Consider the following 16124-nt stretch of genomic DNA (forward strand, 5'->3'; position numbering starts at 1 on the left):
TATCTCTTTCTGGTCCACTACCTATGAGAATACTCCTTGTGGAAATGGTTCAACCCAAAACCAGCATCTGTATGACTCAGGAGTCAGCCCTCATTGGTTCAAAATGGCTGCCTTCACTACCAGGTAGATGTTTGCCTGGTCATTGCTTGCCACTCTGTAAGCCGTCAATGCCTCATTTGTCAGAAACAGTGCTATGTGGGCTGCCAGTGTTGATTCCTCACAGCCTGATGCCTTCACCACCCTCTCAAATATTTGGAGGAAGGCCTCATGGTTGTCATCTGGACCAAGCTTTGCCAGGTCTGGAGCCAGCTGACACAGGGTCCCTTTACCGACTGTGTTGCGTGGTGATCCTGGGCTACCTCCTGCAATCACTCTTGCTGTTGAAAGTGGACTATTTGCCACCTCCATTGTGCTGCAAACTGGGCCTCTTATTATTTCTGATGATTCTCCATCAACTTCATGAGCACGGCCTAAGTCTGCTGTTGTTGCTCTTGTTGTCACTGTATTATGGCCATCTGCTGCTGCTGCGTAGTCACTAACAGGCCAATTATCTCCTCCAGCTTTCCCTTAGCTCCAAGCTAGATGGGATCAGCCCAGCTTTCCTCTTCACTCCTCCCCGATATCAGGGCAAATTGAGGTGCCCACATTCTCCACCATATGTGTCAGTGCAGGGCTTCACCCCAGCTTCCAAGCACACACTGCCATGCTCAGTTCCTTTAAGAAGGTTTATTTTCTTAAAACAGGAAAATAAACAAAAAAACCGCTCTTTTAACTCATTCCTTTGTCTCAGGCTTCAGGGTCACCTCTCCCAGGAGTCTCTGGCCTTCCTTCTCTTGGGAGCTTCCAAGTTTTAGTCAGTTCTGCTTCCTTCCTGGAGCAGCAGACCCTAGGACTGCTTCTCTGGACACCTTGCACCAGGGATCCACCACCAGAGTTAGTTCCACTCCATTTTGGTTTCCCTTCCCCAGGCACAGCCTATCTCAATCACTCTTTCCTCCCCTCTCATTTCCTGTCCTTTATAGGCAGAGGTTCAGCCCAGACCCCTTTAATTGGCTAGATTGGGCTCACCTGCTCTAATACAGGGGCACTGGTCCCAGCTCTACTCACAGGGATCAGATACTCTGTGACATTTTGTGAGGAAGGGTGCTGGTTTCTGTAATCCTGTTACCTTGCTCAGTTCAATGCCCATAAAAGTCATGAAGGCTGCAGGGCCTTCAGTTTTTCCCATGGACAAATGAAATTCTAAAACATTCTATTATCTCAGAAAAAGGTCCTTAACAAGGACTCACATCCACACAGGCTTTAAAAAAAGAAATAATTAAAATAGTACCCATCCTCATCCGAGCTCAGTCAGGTTGGATGAAGAGGGGGAGAAACTGGACAAAAGTCTGCCTTGCATGTCGTCATGAACCTCTGGAGGAAAACAGGGTACTGGATAGTGTTACTGGATGGGCCTTGCTGGTGTGCCCTCCTAAAGGAGTCTCCAATAAATAGGAATTGGAACAGCCTGCTGGGAAACTGGTGGGAGGGAAAGAGAAAATGACACTCCAACAGCTGCAGTAACAATTCTTCTGGCTGTTGCTGGGCCCTGCCTTGGTCAGATTCTGTTGGCAATGAGGCTGGAGTGGCAACAAGGGGCTGGGGCAAAGGGAGACTTTGCCTGATTTGCCTTACTTAGAGCAGTGGTAGTGATAGTAGTATATGTGCTGGACATGTGGTTAAAACCATCTCAGGCCGAAGCAATAGCAGCAGATGGCAATGGCCTGACCTGATGAATCTTGTATGACCAAATATCATCCTGGAGTAGGAGGGAAGTGAGCTGGGGAACTGGAATACAGTGATCAAGAGGCATGGGCAGGGAGATAAGGTGGCCATAGAAAGGAATTGAAACAGGAGAGAGTAGTGGGTGAGGAGAAGAGTGGGAGGGACAAGAGATGATAAGGCAGCCAATGGGGCTAAAGAAAGCTGCCAATTGGAAGGAGGCATGCCAGTAGTCGGGAACTTCTGCTAATGGGGAAGCTGCTAATGAGGAAGAGGAGCTGCAGCCTGCAGAAACAAAGCTTTCTCCAGATGAGAAGTGGGGGGATATAATAGTGTGGCCTTGTGCATTTTCTCATATATAAAGAGGGCTGGTCCCAGTTCAGCCAATCAACCAGGGGCCAATGGGGCAGCTAAGTGCCTCAACAAACCCATGGTTGGTTGGCTGGCTGAGAGCATCTGCTGAGTTCCACACAGTGATGCCAACAATATTGCCCCTCAGCCACCCTAGGTCTCTGAGCTAAGCGGGTTGCCCGAGGCAGCTAATCACAAAGCTCAAAAACAATAAGCAAACAAGCAAATAAAACACTGACAAGCTGAAAGAAAAGGATCCAACGAAACAATGCAATTAAGGGGTATTCAATCTTTTGTGGTCCTAGGAGGAAGCACTGAAACCGTTAAAACATCAGGTAGCAGATCAAGATCACTACATCATGACCTCATTCTGAAGCAAAAGGGTAAATATGAGCAACATGGTATCCAGCCATAAATACAAACTGCAACATCAGAGCCAGTAGAGAAACTGACAAACCATGCAGCTGCACACAATCAAGTCCTCTACAGTAATGTTAATCAGTGCTTTATAAAGAGATATTTTTCTGCACAAATTCAGTTGTGCCAGAGATAAAGCAACAGAAGGAGATAGTAGCTGTTGAAAAAGTCCATATGCATTACAAATAAAATGACACAGACTTTTCATTGAGCCTTTTGGGTATCCACACACATTTGATCCATATTATTGCTGCCTTTGGTATTTGTCCAGTACCCTATTGTAGCTGGCTACTGCTATACTCCACTGCTCTTTTCTAACATATGACACCACATCACACCCCAAGATAATAAGGTTTTGATCAGGGCAAGACATTTACAACAACAAGAAACCAAGGCACACAGAGATCAAATAGACTGGCTGCAAGCAAGCAAAAAAAAAAAAAAAAAAAAAAAAAAGGCAGCAAACCATGGCTTGTGTGCACATGGTCAGCTAGTGAGTGTGTAGTGCAACTCCAAGAGGACTGGATGGTGAGGGTCTCCCAGCGACACTCCAGCCATTCTGGGTTGGGCCCCCAGCTTTGCCCTGCATTCCAACCCAACCTCCTCTCCCAGGACTACTGTCCCCTTTGACATAGAGAGTCAGCCAGACGTGAACGTGAGAAAGCTTTGTCAGGCGAGTCTCTTCAGCAGATCTTTGTGCAGTGTCCTCCAAAATAATAATAATTAAAAGGGGGCATGTGCAAAAGGGAGGTGAGGAACAGACCTGCCTGTTTGCATTGATTTAGTTACACACAAACATGGTGAAAGAGATTTTCCCCCAACAATGTATTTTAAGAAGTGTGATCCCCATGCCCCCTCCAGTCCATTCCCCATCCATCCAGATCAAAGAGTCTCAGTACAATGTTTTCCTTCAGTAGCAGACTCAGTAGATGTATCTTCTGGGCTCATTTACATCTCTTTAGCAGGATTAATAAATCAATAAAATGATTTTTTAAACTGGTTAATTCTGTCTCCTTATCTATATACACACATAGGGCCAAATTCTGCTTACTGTTACACCAATGTAAATCCAGAATAACTTCAGTGACATCAATGAAGTTATGCCAGATTCTTTCTTTCTTTGGTTATGTTCATGGCTGATGAGAGGGGAAGAAATGGGGGACAATTATACTGGGGCCCAAGGGGGACCCCAAAACATCTGTAACATCTGCGTAAATAAAGTGAGATGGAAGGGGGGAGCCCCAGCAAACATGATGCACCAGGGCCCCAAATTTCTCTTGACAGGCCTGTGTATGTCTATACTGCAATCACAGAGTGTGATTTCCACTTGTGTAGACAAACCTCAGCTAGCCTTAATCTAGCTCAGGTCCTGGAAAAGTGAAGCCACAGCAGCCTGTGCTTCAGTGCAGGCTAGCCATGTGAGTAATTACCTAGAGCTCTGGGTGGGCTTGTACAGCCTGCACTGACATACATGTTACTGCAGCTTCAAGACTCCAAGACTCTAGCTTGCTTGATAAAGCTAGGTCACATATATCTACTCAAGGTGCCATCACATCCTGTGATTGATGTATAGACATAACCTTCCTTTCTCTTTCTTTCTTTCTTCTTCTGATTCTCTTTTGCAGAATTTATATTACATATGAGTATACATACAGCGATCTCTGTCAAGACACAGTCTCTGCATTAAAGATGGACCTAACACCTCAAAATGTGGTGTATTTTGAATCTGAATGGGAGGCGTGGATCTGAATTTTATGAATACCCTCTTACTCCAATTACTCAAACCTCAGTTTGGATCTCAGTTGTGACATTCAGGTGCATTTCTAAGGGATAGAGCCAGAGACAAGGATGAACAAATGAAAACCCACCATTTTAAATTTAAAATATCAACTATAAATGATTGTATCACATAAGGCCCAATGGATGTATGAAGGTGATATAGGACTTGATTGAGGAAGATGATGAGTGAACTTCTAGATGCTCTGAACACTCTCAGCTTCCTTTCATCTGCAAGAAAGATGAGGGAACTTGGAACCATCAGAACCCATTCAGTACCTTGCAAGTGCCCGTAGGACAGAAGGATGATCTTGTAGTTAAGGCAAAAGATCAGTTCCTAGTTTTGTCATAAACTTCCTGGGTGACCTTGGACAAATCACTTAATCTCTCTTCACCTCATTTTCACATCTGTAAAATGGGGATAATACTTTCTTTGTCCACTTTCTTTAAGTGCTACTGTAATAAAAATTATAAGGAAAATTGTCTTTCCTCAGGGATAGATCAAGGCATTGGAAAAGATGGTTGCCGGGAGAATAGGGGACTCTGTGTGTGTGTGAGAGAGAGAGAGAGAGAGAGAGAGAGAAAGAGAGAGAAGGAAGGCAGTCACTCAATTCAACACTGAGGGACTGAAAGAAACACCTTCACATTGTTCTTCTCAAGGATCTTGAATTTTACAGCTGCATAAAAAGTATCTTACAATGAACAAACAATTTTTGTTTTCCCATAACTTTTTCATGACAACAGAAGATGGTTTGTTTTCTGGGAAGAAATTTGTATTTTGCTGTAAAGAAATGTGGGCCAGATCCTCTCTTGGGGTAAATCAACATAATTCCATTGAAGTCAATGGCACTACACTGATTAACACCAGCTAAGAATCTGGTTCTTTAAGAAATGGCAAATTTTCACATACCCATCTATTAGGTGGGGCTTGAGGGGGGTGGGATTAAGCTATAGGGGTTTAAAGGGAAGTGGAATGGGATATACTTCTACTTTGATTTATTGATGGCAAATTAAATTATTGTATTGTGTCATGCTGCCCATACAAATTATGAATTTAATCAATTGTTATGACACCAAGAGCTTAGGTGCAGGCATCTTTTCATAGTTAAAATACCACCTAAATACATAAATAGCAAATAATCACAAATCTCAGCATGTTACCTTTAGTTGGAATCTTGTCACTTTTGCTACCAAACAGGACTTTATTCAAAGCACTTGTGGAAATGATGAAGTTTTGCTCTGAGTCAAATTTATGAATGAATTTGTGAAAACATCCTTTATTAATAACCTTGGCAATTCTATCAGGCAACTTTCATGTAATCATCTCAAAGCACTTTTCAATCTTATAGGCCCTAATCCTGCAAATACATATGTACATTCTTAATCTTAAATTTTAATGGGTATCTAAAGTTAAGCTAGTGTTGTGTGTTTGCAGGACTGGGGCCCTACACTGTAAGCTCTTTGTATTGAGGGCTGATATTGACTCTGCTTGCACAGTGCTTTACACAATGGGATCCTGGCCTGGCTGAGGATTCTATGTATTACCATAATAAAATAACAAACATTAATAAGGAGAAAACAATAACAGTCATTAACACTCTAGCATCTTCAAGGAACTTTACAAGCATTAATTAATAATATCTAATGAGTTAAGTATTTACACACTAATTAAAGTTGCAAAATAACCTTAGGGTTTAAATAAATATTGTTATACCCTTTTTGCAGATGGGTTGGTAAACTGGGGCATAGAGAGATTGGGACTAACAAAATAAGGATTTGCCACGGGGAATAGGACCCAGGAGGCCTGACTTTTAGATACCAGCTCTAACCATTAGACTACTCTGCCTGTTGCCAATGTTGCCTGTATAACTGCATAGCTCTGTTTGCAGAAATAACCTGTCCTAGGCCTTTTTATTCTAATAACGAGTCAGTTTCATCCACAGCTGTATTTAAAAAACAGCAAATAACCTGCAAACGTAGAATCATGTTAGGCTCTTCTTTTTCTATGGACGATCAGGTAGGAAGGGGCTGAACTGCACAGGAAGGGCAATAGGGGATGGGATTGTTGGTAACCAGCTAAATGAGCGCCAGTTTTTCTTTCAGGGCCAAATAATGATACCCTCATACATGCAGTAGTTACCTTAGTCCATAAATAATAGCATTGGCTTCAGTGGGATAGGAGGACTCCTAGAATAGGGCATTGTTCAGTAGGAATGCGAGTATCCGAATCTGGCCCAGAATTGTTTGACACACTGACCATCTCACTCCAATGGGTCTTCTAACTTTTGAGGACCAAGTTGCAGCCATCCAAAAAAAGCAACAAGATCTCAGTCCTGTTTGCCATGTTGTTGTAGCCTGTCGATCCCGGGATATTAGACAAGGTGGGTGAGGTAATATCTTTACCTCACGCACCGTGTCTCCCTAAAGACCTCTCCTGACAATCCCGAGGGCCAAGGAGAGAGAAAGGACTTGGTTGGGACCTGCCACACACTCAATAATATGCGTGCATCTCACAAAAGGAAAAAAGGACATCATCTAACGTTTGCTTAGGTTTAGCGAAGGTCAGAGATTTTCGCACCTAGGTGAGCTGTCATCTGGCTCGGGGCAATTCTCTTTCCTCTCGCATCTCTTGCTGGAACAGCAGGAGTGCTTGCTGGCGTGAAAAAGACTAAACTGTCCTCGGGGCTATAAAAGAGCTGAGTCACAAACAACTTTTTTCTGTTGCATATTAATTCAGAGCCATCCAAAATTGTTCTGACATCCTCCCACCTGTTTGTTTCTGAAGACATCGAAAAAGACCTAGGACGAGGCTAAGGCGGGTAACCGAGCCTTTGTGACTTGCCCTTATTAAAACAGTACAGGTTTATTAACTCAAACCGTCTGCTCCCCTCATTTTGAATATTGTGTTAATATTATATGCAGGGAAATGATTCCAAGGAGTGAATATATCACATTCAAAGATCGGAAATCACCTGTATCATTGAGACAACACTGCAATACCTAAATGAATGTGAAGAGATTAGAAATCAGCTGCATCACTAAAATACCATTCAATATTTGTAACCAGTTTTGAATTCTGCATTGTCCTAAACTCTGAAGCAATGCAATGTATTCCGATTTCTTAAAGGGACACTTAGAATCCAAAAAGTTACTTTTACTTTCGAATGTCTTTTGCCTCTTTAAGTGTTTTCCTCTGTATTAAAGACTTAGCCCTTTGGTTTAATAAATGCTTGCTCTCCCCCCGCCCTCTCAGTTCTTTCATTTTTCATTTCTTAAACCTCCCATGCAACAACTATTTTGGCTTTTAATGAAGGGAATTTTTTTGCATCCAGCAAACTGTAAACCATGTCGCCTGGATACAGCAAAAGCCGAAATTCCACAGATTTCCACAAAGTCAGACATTGTGTTGAGGGAAAAGCGTGTTGGGCATTCTTTGATTTTTGTGTCCTGCATTAGCATTTGTAAGAAAGAAAGAAAGAAAGAAAGAAAGAAAGAAAGAAAGAAAGAAAGAAAGAAAGAAAGAAAGAAAGAAAAAAAGAAAGACTGCATGTGATGAACGCAAAATGTGACATTTTCTTTTTTAAAGTTGTCCTTTCCTGCTAATTGAAAAAAATGTTCGTCTGCCTCTCCCCTCAAGACACGATTCGAAGTTGTTTAGCATCTAGGGGTGATAATCTGACTTCTGTTAAACTGGATTGAACGCTGCAGCAAAGAGCGGTAGGTGGTGATGTAACGCACATGGATATATAAATATCGTGGCTAGGGCTAAAGCGCTATGGCTGAGCAGCTATAGAAGAAGATCACCACTTCAGACAACTTCTGGAGTTGAGATCAAGTTCAGAATAAGATTCAGCTGAGTCGATCCCCCCAGCTTTTTCTCCCCTTGCTCACAGGATTTCTTCCCCATGCAACCTGACCAGGGAAACCACAGCTCCTTTGGTGACTGAGCTATTGGGATCCCTCCTTTGCTACTTCTTCCCCTTTTTTTTCTTTGATCTAAGTATAAAGTGGGAGCTCCGAGGCGAGTGTATTTTTAGAGCAATTGACTCCCTTCTAACCACGTGTGCTGCCCATGTTGATCAGGATGACTCTCCCCTCGGCCTTCTTGCCAATCTTGCTCCTGGGACTGCTTTCGCCTTGGGTGGTGCGCTGCGTTCCTTTCTCTGCCCAGCACAACGACACCCTGGAGTGGCGCTGGGAGACTCTCTTCTCTCGCTCCATGGCCAGGCTCCCGGGGGAGAGGAAAGAGATCAGCCGGGACGGTGACTATCTGCTGGGCATCAAGAGGCTGCGACGTCTCTACTGTAACGTAGGCATCGGGTTTCACATCCAGGTCTTGCCAGACGGCAGAATCAACGGGATTCACAACGAAAATCGATACAGCAAGTTGCTTTATTATTATTATTTATTTCCCCCACCTTGTCAATTTCCGGGGGGGGGGTTATGACAGGGGTTTTTTGGCACCTCGAAGTGCATCTCACCTGATTCCTGACATTTCAGCTGGTGACTTTCCTAAGCTCCCCTTCTAGGAGGGTTCGTGGGGCTCTGTAATTTTTGGAAAAGGTGTGCGGTGGGGGGCAGGGGGGTGCGGCGGCGGGGATCAGCTGAAGGGCACTTGGTTTTATTGGCACTTTTCCTCCTTGGTGCCCTGTTCGGAAAATAGATTCGCTTTCCCAGCGTGTATTGCACTTTGTATATTAGAGCCTTCTGCACAGAAACACACAAGGGCCCCTTTAGAGGGAAAAAGTATTATTGCAGCTGGTTACCTAGGTATTGTGAGCGGCTTATAGAAAGCTTTCCAAAGTCAGCTGAAAGTCGGTCCTAAGAATGCATGGTCAAACTCAAGCTGCATCGACTGACTTCCTTAAGATCAGGTTTGAATTGGGTTATCAAGTCCCTCAAATAAGTGGCATTGATCCTGCTGAAGACACAAGGTTACTAAGTAAAAAAGTGCTTAGCTAGCAGTCCCAGAGCCTTGGGTTTGAAAGTCCATATGCATATGCTTAAGTGGCATGAGCATTGGAAATCAATCAGGGAAAATCTTTTTGTTCATGTCCTTTCCTCCGCCCCCCAAGGACTTGTTTTAAAAATAATGGCACTGCAGGGCTCTGATTGCTTGCTTGGGAGCGATTTATGGAGGAGGCTACTATGTATGGATAGAATTGCTTAAAGCAATATTTTTCCTGCTGTCGAAAAGAATCAGGTGTTCTGCCCACGTCAGCATCTGGATGCTCAGCACCACAGCATGCAGGGTGTTCCTCCCCCACTCCCGGGTTTTCAAACAGTAAATTGGGATTCCTGAGTCAAAAGCAACTCTCAGACGTTAGCACAGTCCAATAGAAAAGCATCTGTTAGTGACTTAACCCCTTGGCCCCACGACTTTATCTGATACCCAACTGAAACAATAGGATTTGGGGTTATAAACAGCATGATGACAAATGTTTGATTTGCCACAAACTTATTGTTACTTATTTTAAACTGGGCAGTGAGTGAGATTCCTCGTTCCCATTTAAAATATCGGGGTTGTTTTTATTTCTTAAAGAGCTGTTTTATTAGACGTTATCTAGCCACTGAATGGGAGCGGGTTTCAGTCTTTAAAGCACAGGAGGAAACCTAACACACATAATCATCTTGAAAAGTTTTAAAAACTGGTTCATCAAGGAAGTAACTGTGAAGCCACATATAGAAGCATGTCAGTGATGTTAGGCAAATAATCACGATTTAGCCTTAATTGGAAGGCATAGGTTTGATATGGCCACTGTTCCTGTTAAATGGACCCATAATAAGGTTAATACATGTATTTATATTGTGTGTGACTCCTTATGCATCGTTTTTCACCATAGGTCTGCTTGAAATTTCTCCAGTGGAAAGAGGAGTGGTGAGCCTATTTGGTGTTAAAAGTGGACTCTTCGTAGCCATGAATAGCAAAGGCAAGCTCTATGGATCTGTAAGTAGCATATGAGATACTGAGTGACTGGCTACATGACCATATCAATCCGCGATGAAGAGCGCCTGTGGTGTTTTTGGATTTAAATTGCCCAATCCCCAGTCCTACACTGCATTGCTCATCGAAGACAGGACACTCTTGAAGCACTCTGTTTTACTGTGAATGGAAGGTGTACTGTGCAGAGATGCTACTGGTGTAGTGCCTTTCATGTAAATTCCATTCTTTGCATTTCTAGCCACTAGATGTACTTACTATCCTCCTTGGTGTAAAAGTCACTCAGCCAGGGACCACCCATATTGCAAGTTTCTCTGCAAACACAGTCATCATTTTGTTGGGCAATACCACAAGTTAGTCTGCATAATAATTAATTAATTTAATTAAGTAATTAAATAATAAAGCTCTCCAAATAGGAACAGCTTCAATCAGGCATATATATCTGCTCAGTTTCTCTGAGGGAACTTTAATTTGTGTCCCACGTGTGTTTTTTGTAATCTTTGATGACATCACAAATCAATACCTACCCTGATCACTCTTTGTAAATGCTGCAGAACTGACACTCTGCTCTGATGATGGATAGATAGTCATCAAAACTCCCTCTTTTTAAAAACAAATTTGATCTGTTCAGCCAGAATGAAAGTGAGTCTTGCATTTTTACGTTGGATTTTGGGAACAAATAGGGGACAGGATTTCATTTTTTAAACCCACTTAGTGCTGAAAATAATAATACAAGTCTTGTTTCAGGTCACTTAGAACTTTCCCTCTGCTTGTTGCCTTCCCCTTTGCATAAGTTTCTGCGGCCAGCATCATTTCTGTCCTATGATCCTGTATGTAGAATTCTGCTTTCAAACTGACTTCTCTATCAATTACTTCTCTGTTTTATGTCTTTCCACATTCATTTTGAAGGGGTTTTGGTCACACATGGGCCCAATCCTGCACGCCTTAACTCCAGCAAAGCTCTAATTGAAGTGAATGGGCATTTTGCCTGAATGAGATCATGAATATACAAAGTAACTGGTTTAAGGCCTGATCCTGCACCAGTGCAGTCAAGAGGCCATTTTGCTATTGACTCCAGTTGAAGCAGTATCAGGCCTTCAAAGTACAACAGCTCCTCTGTCATCATCTCTAATAGGGACATCAAGCAGGACTCTTGGCTGCATTGTGTGCCCTGGGTATTTTAATCTCCAGTGCAGATTTAACTCTAGCAGGTCGAGCCCTGATTTACAAAAACTAGTGCTTAAAATTAATAATAGAGATAATCCCATTAGTTGCTTTAGTACCTATCAATGCCAGCCCAATACTGTGCTAGTATCTGTATCCAGGAAAAGCACCTGCCTCCCTTTGTATCCACATAAGAAATTATTTCACTTGCAAAGAAAGAGTGCCCTTGCCTTACCTTCAAATCAGTTTGCTTTCCTGGTCGGTTAGCATCAACGGATCCAAATTTCTCATTCAAGATCAAGCAGGAAATACTGTCAGTGTTGAAATGTTCTGGGTACCTTTAAAATTCTTTCCTCTGTCCTATCAAAACATTTTGCCAATATTTAGAGGGTCTTGAGCTCTGAAATATCCTAGGCAATGTATTGTTGGAGGTGCAGCTAATATTTTTGGAAGCCAAGGATTTCTGTAGATGTTAAATGTAATCTATTTAATGTCAGAAAGATCAATGGGCCTATTATTTAAATAAGGTGACTTGAAGGAAGGTTATATCCTGCAAAACTTCCATTGACTTCAATGTAAGGACTGAAAGTCAAAATCCTGATCCTCGCTAATGGGAAAAGTCTGATTGAATAGACCTACCTGAGGAAAGCAACAGAATTTTGCCCTGAATTTATACAAGCTGCATTGCCAGCTGTGTTAAAATGTGACATGTTTCCATGGTTGTGTAGACAGGCTACTAGATGCTCGTAGCCTCTTTGGACACATCTGATTGATCTGGATTTTAAAACCCTTAATGAATCCATGGTTTCTGATGGGCCATCTGGAGTCTCCATGGGATGGGAGTCTCTTTTCAAAAGATCACTAGGGGAAAAAAATCAGCTGTGCATTTCCCTTCATCAGGCCTACACCTGTTGGTAATAATATTTCCAGACCTGATGTTTAATATTTCCTCCCCCCTTCCTCCTCCTTTGCATTTCAGACCCATTTCAACGATGAGTGTAAATTCAAAGAGATTCTCCTGCCGAACAACTACAATGCTTACGAGTCCAGGATTTACCCTGGCATGTACATAGCTCTGAGCAAAAATGGAAGAACAAAGAAAGGCAACAAAGTGTCTCCCACAATGACAGTGACACATTTTCTTCCTAGAATCTGAGATATCTTCCTTCAGACCTACCTCAGCACAGGGGAAGAGACAAGCCACGCTTGGGGGAAACATGGTGCACTTTTATTGGAGAGTTTTATGCAAGACTAGGTGTAAGATATTTAAATTAATTATTTAAGTCTGTATATATTGCCACAAAATTATTTATAGTTCTGATTTTTTTTATTTCTAAAAACAAACAGACAAACAAACAAACAAAAAACCCAACCCAAGCTATTTCATTTGATGGTGCAACTGTAGAAGACTTCTGCTTTGTGGTTTATTTAACTTTTTTAAATTTATCACAGGTGTGCTGCTATTATGTGTTTTAAAACAAGTGAAATTCTATTCCTATATTACAATGTTTTGCACTGTTTGTGTGTTGTACAGTGTTTGTTGGTGTACACGTATTTGTTTGGGTTTTTTTAACCCATCACCACCAGATAAGGTCTTAGTCTTTGAAAATGAGCTGTGCAAACCTTTCTCAGTTCTGATGCTAGCTTGTAGGAACATACAATGTCTGACCTCCTTTGTGCAGTGTTGCTATTTAATTGAAATGGTATCAGTTTACTTCTGGTACAGAAAGTGCAGTGTTGAAGTACTACCCCACAAATCTGTTTTTAGATCTGCCAGTGCTGAACTTTGAACTTTCCTGCAGTCAATCTTTGCAGAGCTACTAGGCAGCAGAGACCCTTAAACAACTATATAAACTCAATTTTTTTTTCTTTTCTGTTCAGATAAATAGGAACATAATTTCTTTTGTGACCCTTAAAGAAAGCTAATATTACATATGATTGCTTTGCACATGAGGTCTAAACAGTGTGTGTCGACCCCTCCCCTAACAAACACTGTGAAATATGCTACTATGAACTCATTGTGTTTATTTATTCAAATCAAAATTCCTTTTTCAAATTTGGAGACTACACTTATTTTCCAAAGCCTATGAAACTCTATTGCTCCCATATTTTTAAATATATAATCAAAACACGTTTTCTGGTTCTTGAGAAACCCAAGTTCTATAGATAGAAGTCAGACTGGTTTTAAGTGAGTAAAGCTGGTCTATATTATTTTTAAAATGCAGTGTTTGGAAGGAGAAATATGCTGCTCTTTTCTATGTCTCATTCCCTGACAAAGTTAATTAATTTCTACCTCACTAATTCTTGAAGCCAGTCTCCTAACAAAATCTGCATAGAAGGTGCAAACTTTTCTCTTCAGTATTATAATTCCAGGAAGGGGGGTGGATCTTTGCAATCCCAAATCTCTATTTTTCCATATGTAGCCAGAAGTATTTAAGATAGAGTCAGTTGCATCCTATTTGAGCCTTGTCACGTTTGAGCTATCTTTACCCAGTGATTTACTTTTAGTAAGGATAATCATGGTGAAAATATTTGCAGACAGCTGTCAGGCTGCAGCACTATATGGTCATGAAGTAACCCTATATTTTTCTTTCTATATTTTGCAAATGTAACCCATGTCTCTAAAGTAATGAAGGAAAAGGCAGGTTTGATCATGAAAGAGGGGAGAAAGGAGACCCTGAAATGATGGTAAACTTTTAATTTTTTTATAAATGTGAGACTTCATGGTCTTAAGTTGAACCCAGGCCTGATCACAATGTTTAATGAATAAGTTTAATACTCTTACAGGATGTTTACAGATAGATAATCTTCCAAATTCAACTAATGATTTTTGGACATATACAAGTCCCAAGGCTGCAGAAAATTTGAGTTCAGCATTTTTTTCTTTCTACATTCCTATATGAAAAGTTTTTGTTCTACTAGAGTCACATATACTTGCATATATACTGTACTTACAAATGACCTTGAAAAGTAAAGCTACTCGCCAAAGTTCAGTGAGATCAGAGTGTAGCAGGACCAGATCTTAAACCATCTACTGCTGCTGTTCAAAAATAAAACCAAATTAAAAACAAAAAACAAAGCCAAACCTAAGGAAGCACCTAGGAAACATGGTGCCTAAGGATTTCTCTGCAATTTGGGGGATTTCTGTACTTTCTCTGTTTTCTATATGTGAGTAATCATCAGTGTAACTTTCACCACTACCTCTGAAACCTCACAATTCTTCCACATTTCAGAAAGCAAAATTTGTCTGAAGAATGGTTCTTCTGTCACCTTTCACTCCATTGAAATCCATAACTGACAGCCTCACTCTAGATGTATTCAGAGGTAATTGTTGTAACTTCCGAATATTGTTGTAAAATCTTTATATTGATGTTACATGGTATGAGCTTTCATCATTTACCAGAATCTGTCTGTAGTTTTATACAGGTGCTGTTCAATATTGTGGTGTATGTGCTGTGCACATTTAAATGCATAATAAATGATACACGTTTACACTAGAACTGACTGAAGTTATTTAGAATGGACTTCATTCCTCCTATGAAAGACAAGACATTATTCCTCTCTTTTAAACACATGGGCACCTTTAAATAATATTACAAGAAGTTTTTATGACAGATGTTCCCAGCACACCCAATTTGGTAGTCCTTACTCAGGCAAAACTCTCACTGAAGACACTGGGAATTTTGTCTGAGTAGGCACAGGTTCTTGTAGCTGGTTTTAAATTAGCACAATTCCATTCAAGCCAGATCTATAATAATAAATATAAACTATTAATGACAGTAGCAAGAATAGTAGTGATTAGAGACCCAAATTGAAACTGGAGCCTCATTTTGCTAGGCATTATACAGACTTGTAGTAAAAGATAGTCCCTGCCTCTTAGTCTGTCTAGGAGTGATGCTTGATAGGATTTCACCTGGCTTTAATGAATGCCATAGTCGCTCCTTGTGACATGCGTGCTTCAATGAAATAATTGATTTAAGATTCTCTGGTCCTGTTTTCCTCTGGAACTGTTGATTGTGCTGTTACAAACATTTATTGTAATGTCCATTGGGGGAACTATTAGATATCAAGTACTCAGTGGTGCTCATCTGGCAGGGTTCCTTCTGGTCCAATTTTTTTCTTTCAGGTTTTAATCTATACTCAGTTTCTCAGAAAAAAATGTATGTGTGTATAAAGGCAATATATAAGTTTGATCCTACACACACTGACTTCAATGGGAGTTTATCTAACTAAGAACTGTGTAAAACCGGAGGTAACTTATCGACGCTCATCCAACCTGAAAGCAGAAACTTACCATCTGACCTACATGGCCAATCAAAACAGCTTGAGTTTCACATTTTCAATCTTGCATACTCCCAATGAATTGCTCTCAAGCAAGTCAAAAACCAAGTAATTATCTTGTGGACCATTTTAAACAACTAATATATTTGAGAAGATCACGATCAGTCCAGAAACAGAAAAGGAGGAAAAATATAATGAATATATATTTGTTATGGATTTTTCACCCAGATGTACTGTTAACTGGTGAGGTATGATGAAGTCCTTTTCTGCCAGTTTCACCCAAATAATTAGAGCTCAGTCAGTAAGGTATTTGATCAATTTCCACTTCTTTTTCTGTTTGAAGAATGTACATTAGAAGATCCTGATTTTCTATGGTTTATTAGTTATTTAATAATATTTTATGGATAACTGTGAAGTTTGTTTACACCTAGGA

The 16124-nt window shown here is 41.0% G+C and overlaps 1 protein-coding gene across 1 annotated transcript; it reads left to right on the forward strand.

Moving 5' to 3' along the window:
- The first annotated feature begins 8271 nt into the window (after positions 1–8271).
- FGF4 (fibroblast growth factor 4) lies at positions 8272–12868 on the forward strand. The gene is made up of 3 exons (XM_039537447.1): positions 8272–8687; positions 10149–10252; positions 12390–12868. Exons 1-3 carry the CDS (start codon positions 8378–8380, stop codon positions 12564–12566), a joined length of 591 nt encoding a protein of 196 aa, XP_039393381.1. The 5' UTR covers positions 8272–8377; the 3' UTR covers positions 12567–12868.
- The last annotated feature ends 3256 nt before the right edge of the window (positions 12869–16124 follow it).

The sequence above is a fragment of the Mauremys reevesii genome, linkage group 4, assembly GCF_016161935.1.
Source record: "Mauremys reevesii isolate NIE-2019 linkage group 4, ASM1616193v1, whole genome shotgun sequence".
Classification (NCBI taxonomy): domain Eukaryota; kingdom Metazoa; phylum Chordata; order Testudines; family Geoemydidae; genus Mauremys; species Mauremys reevesii.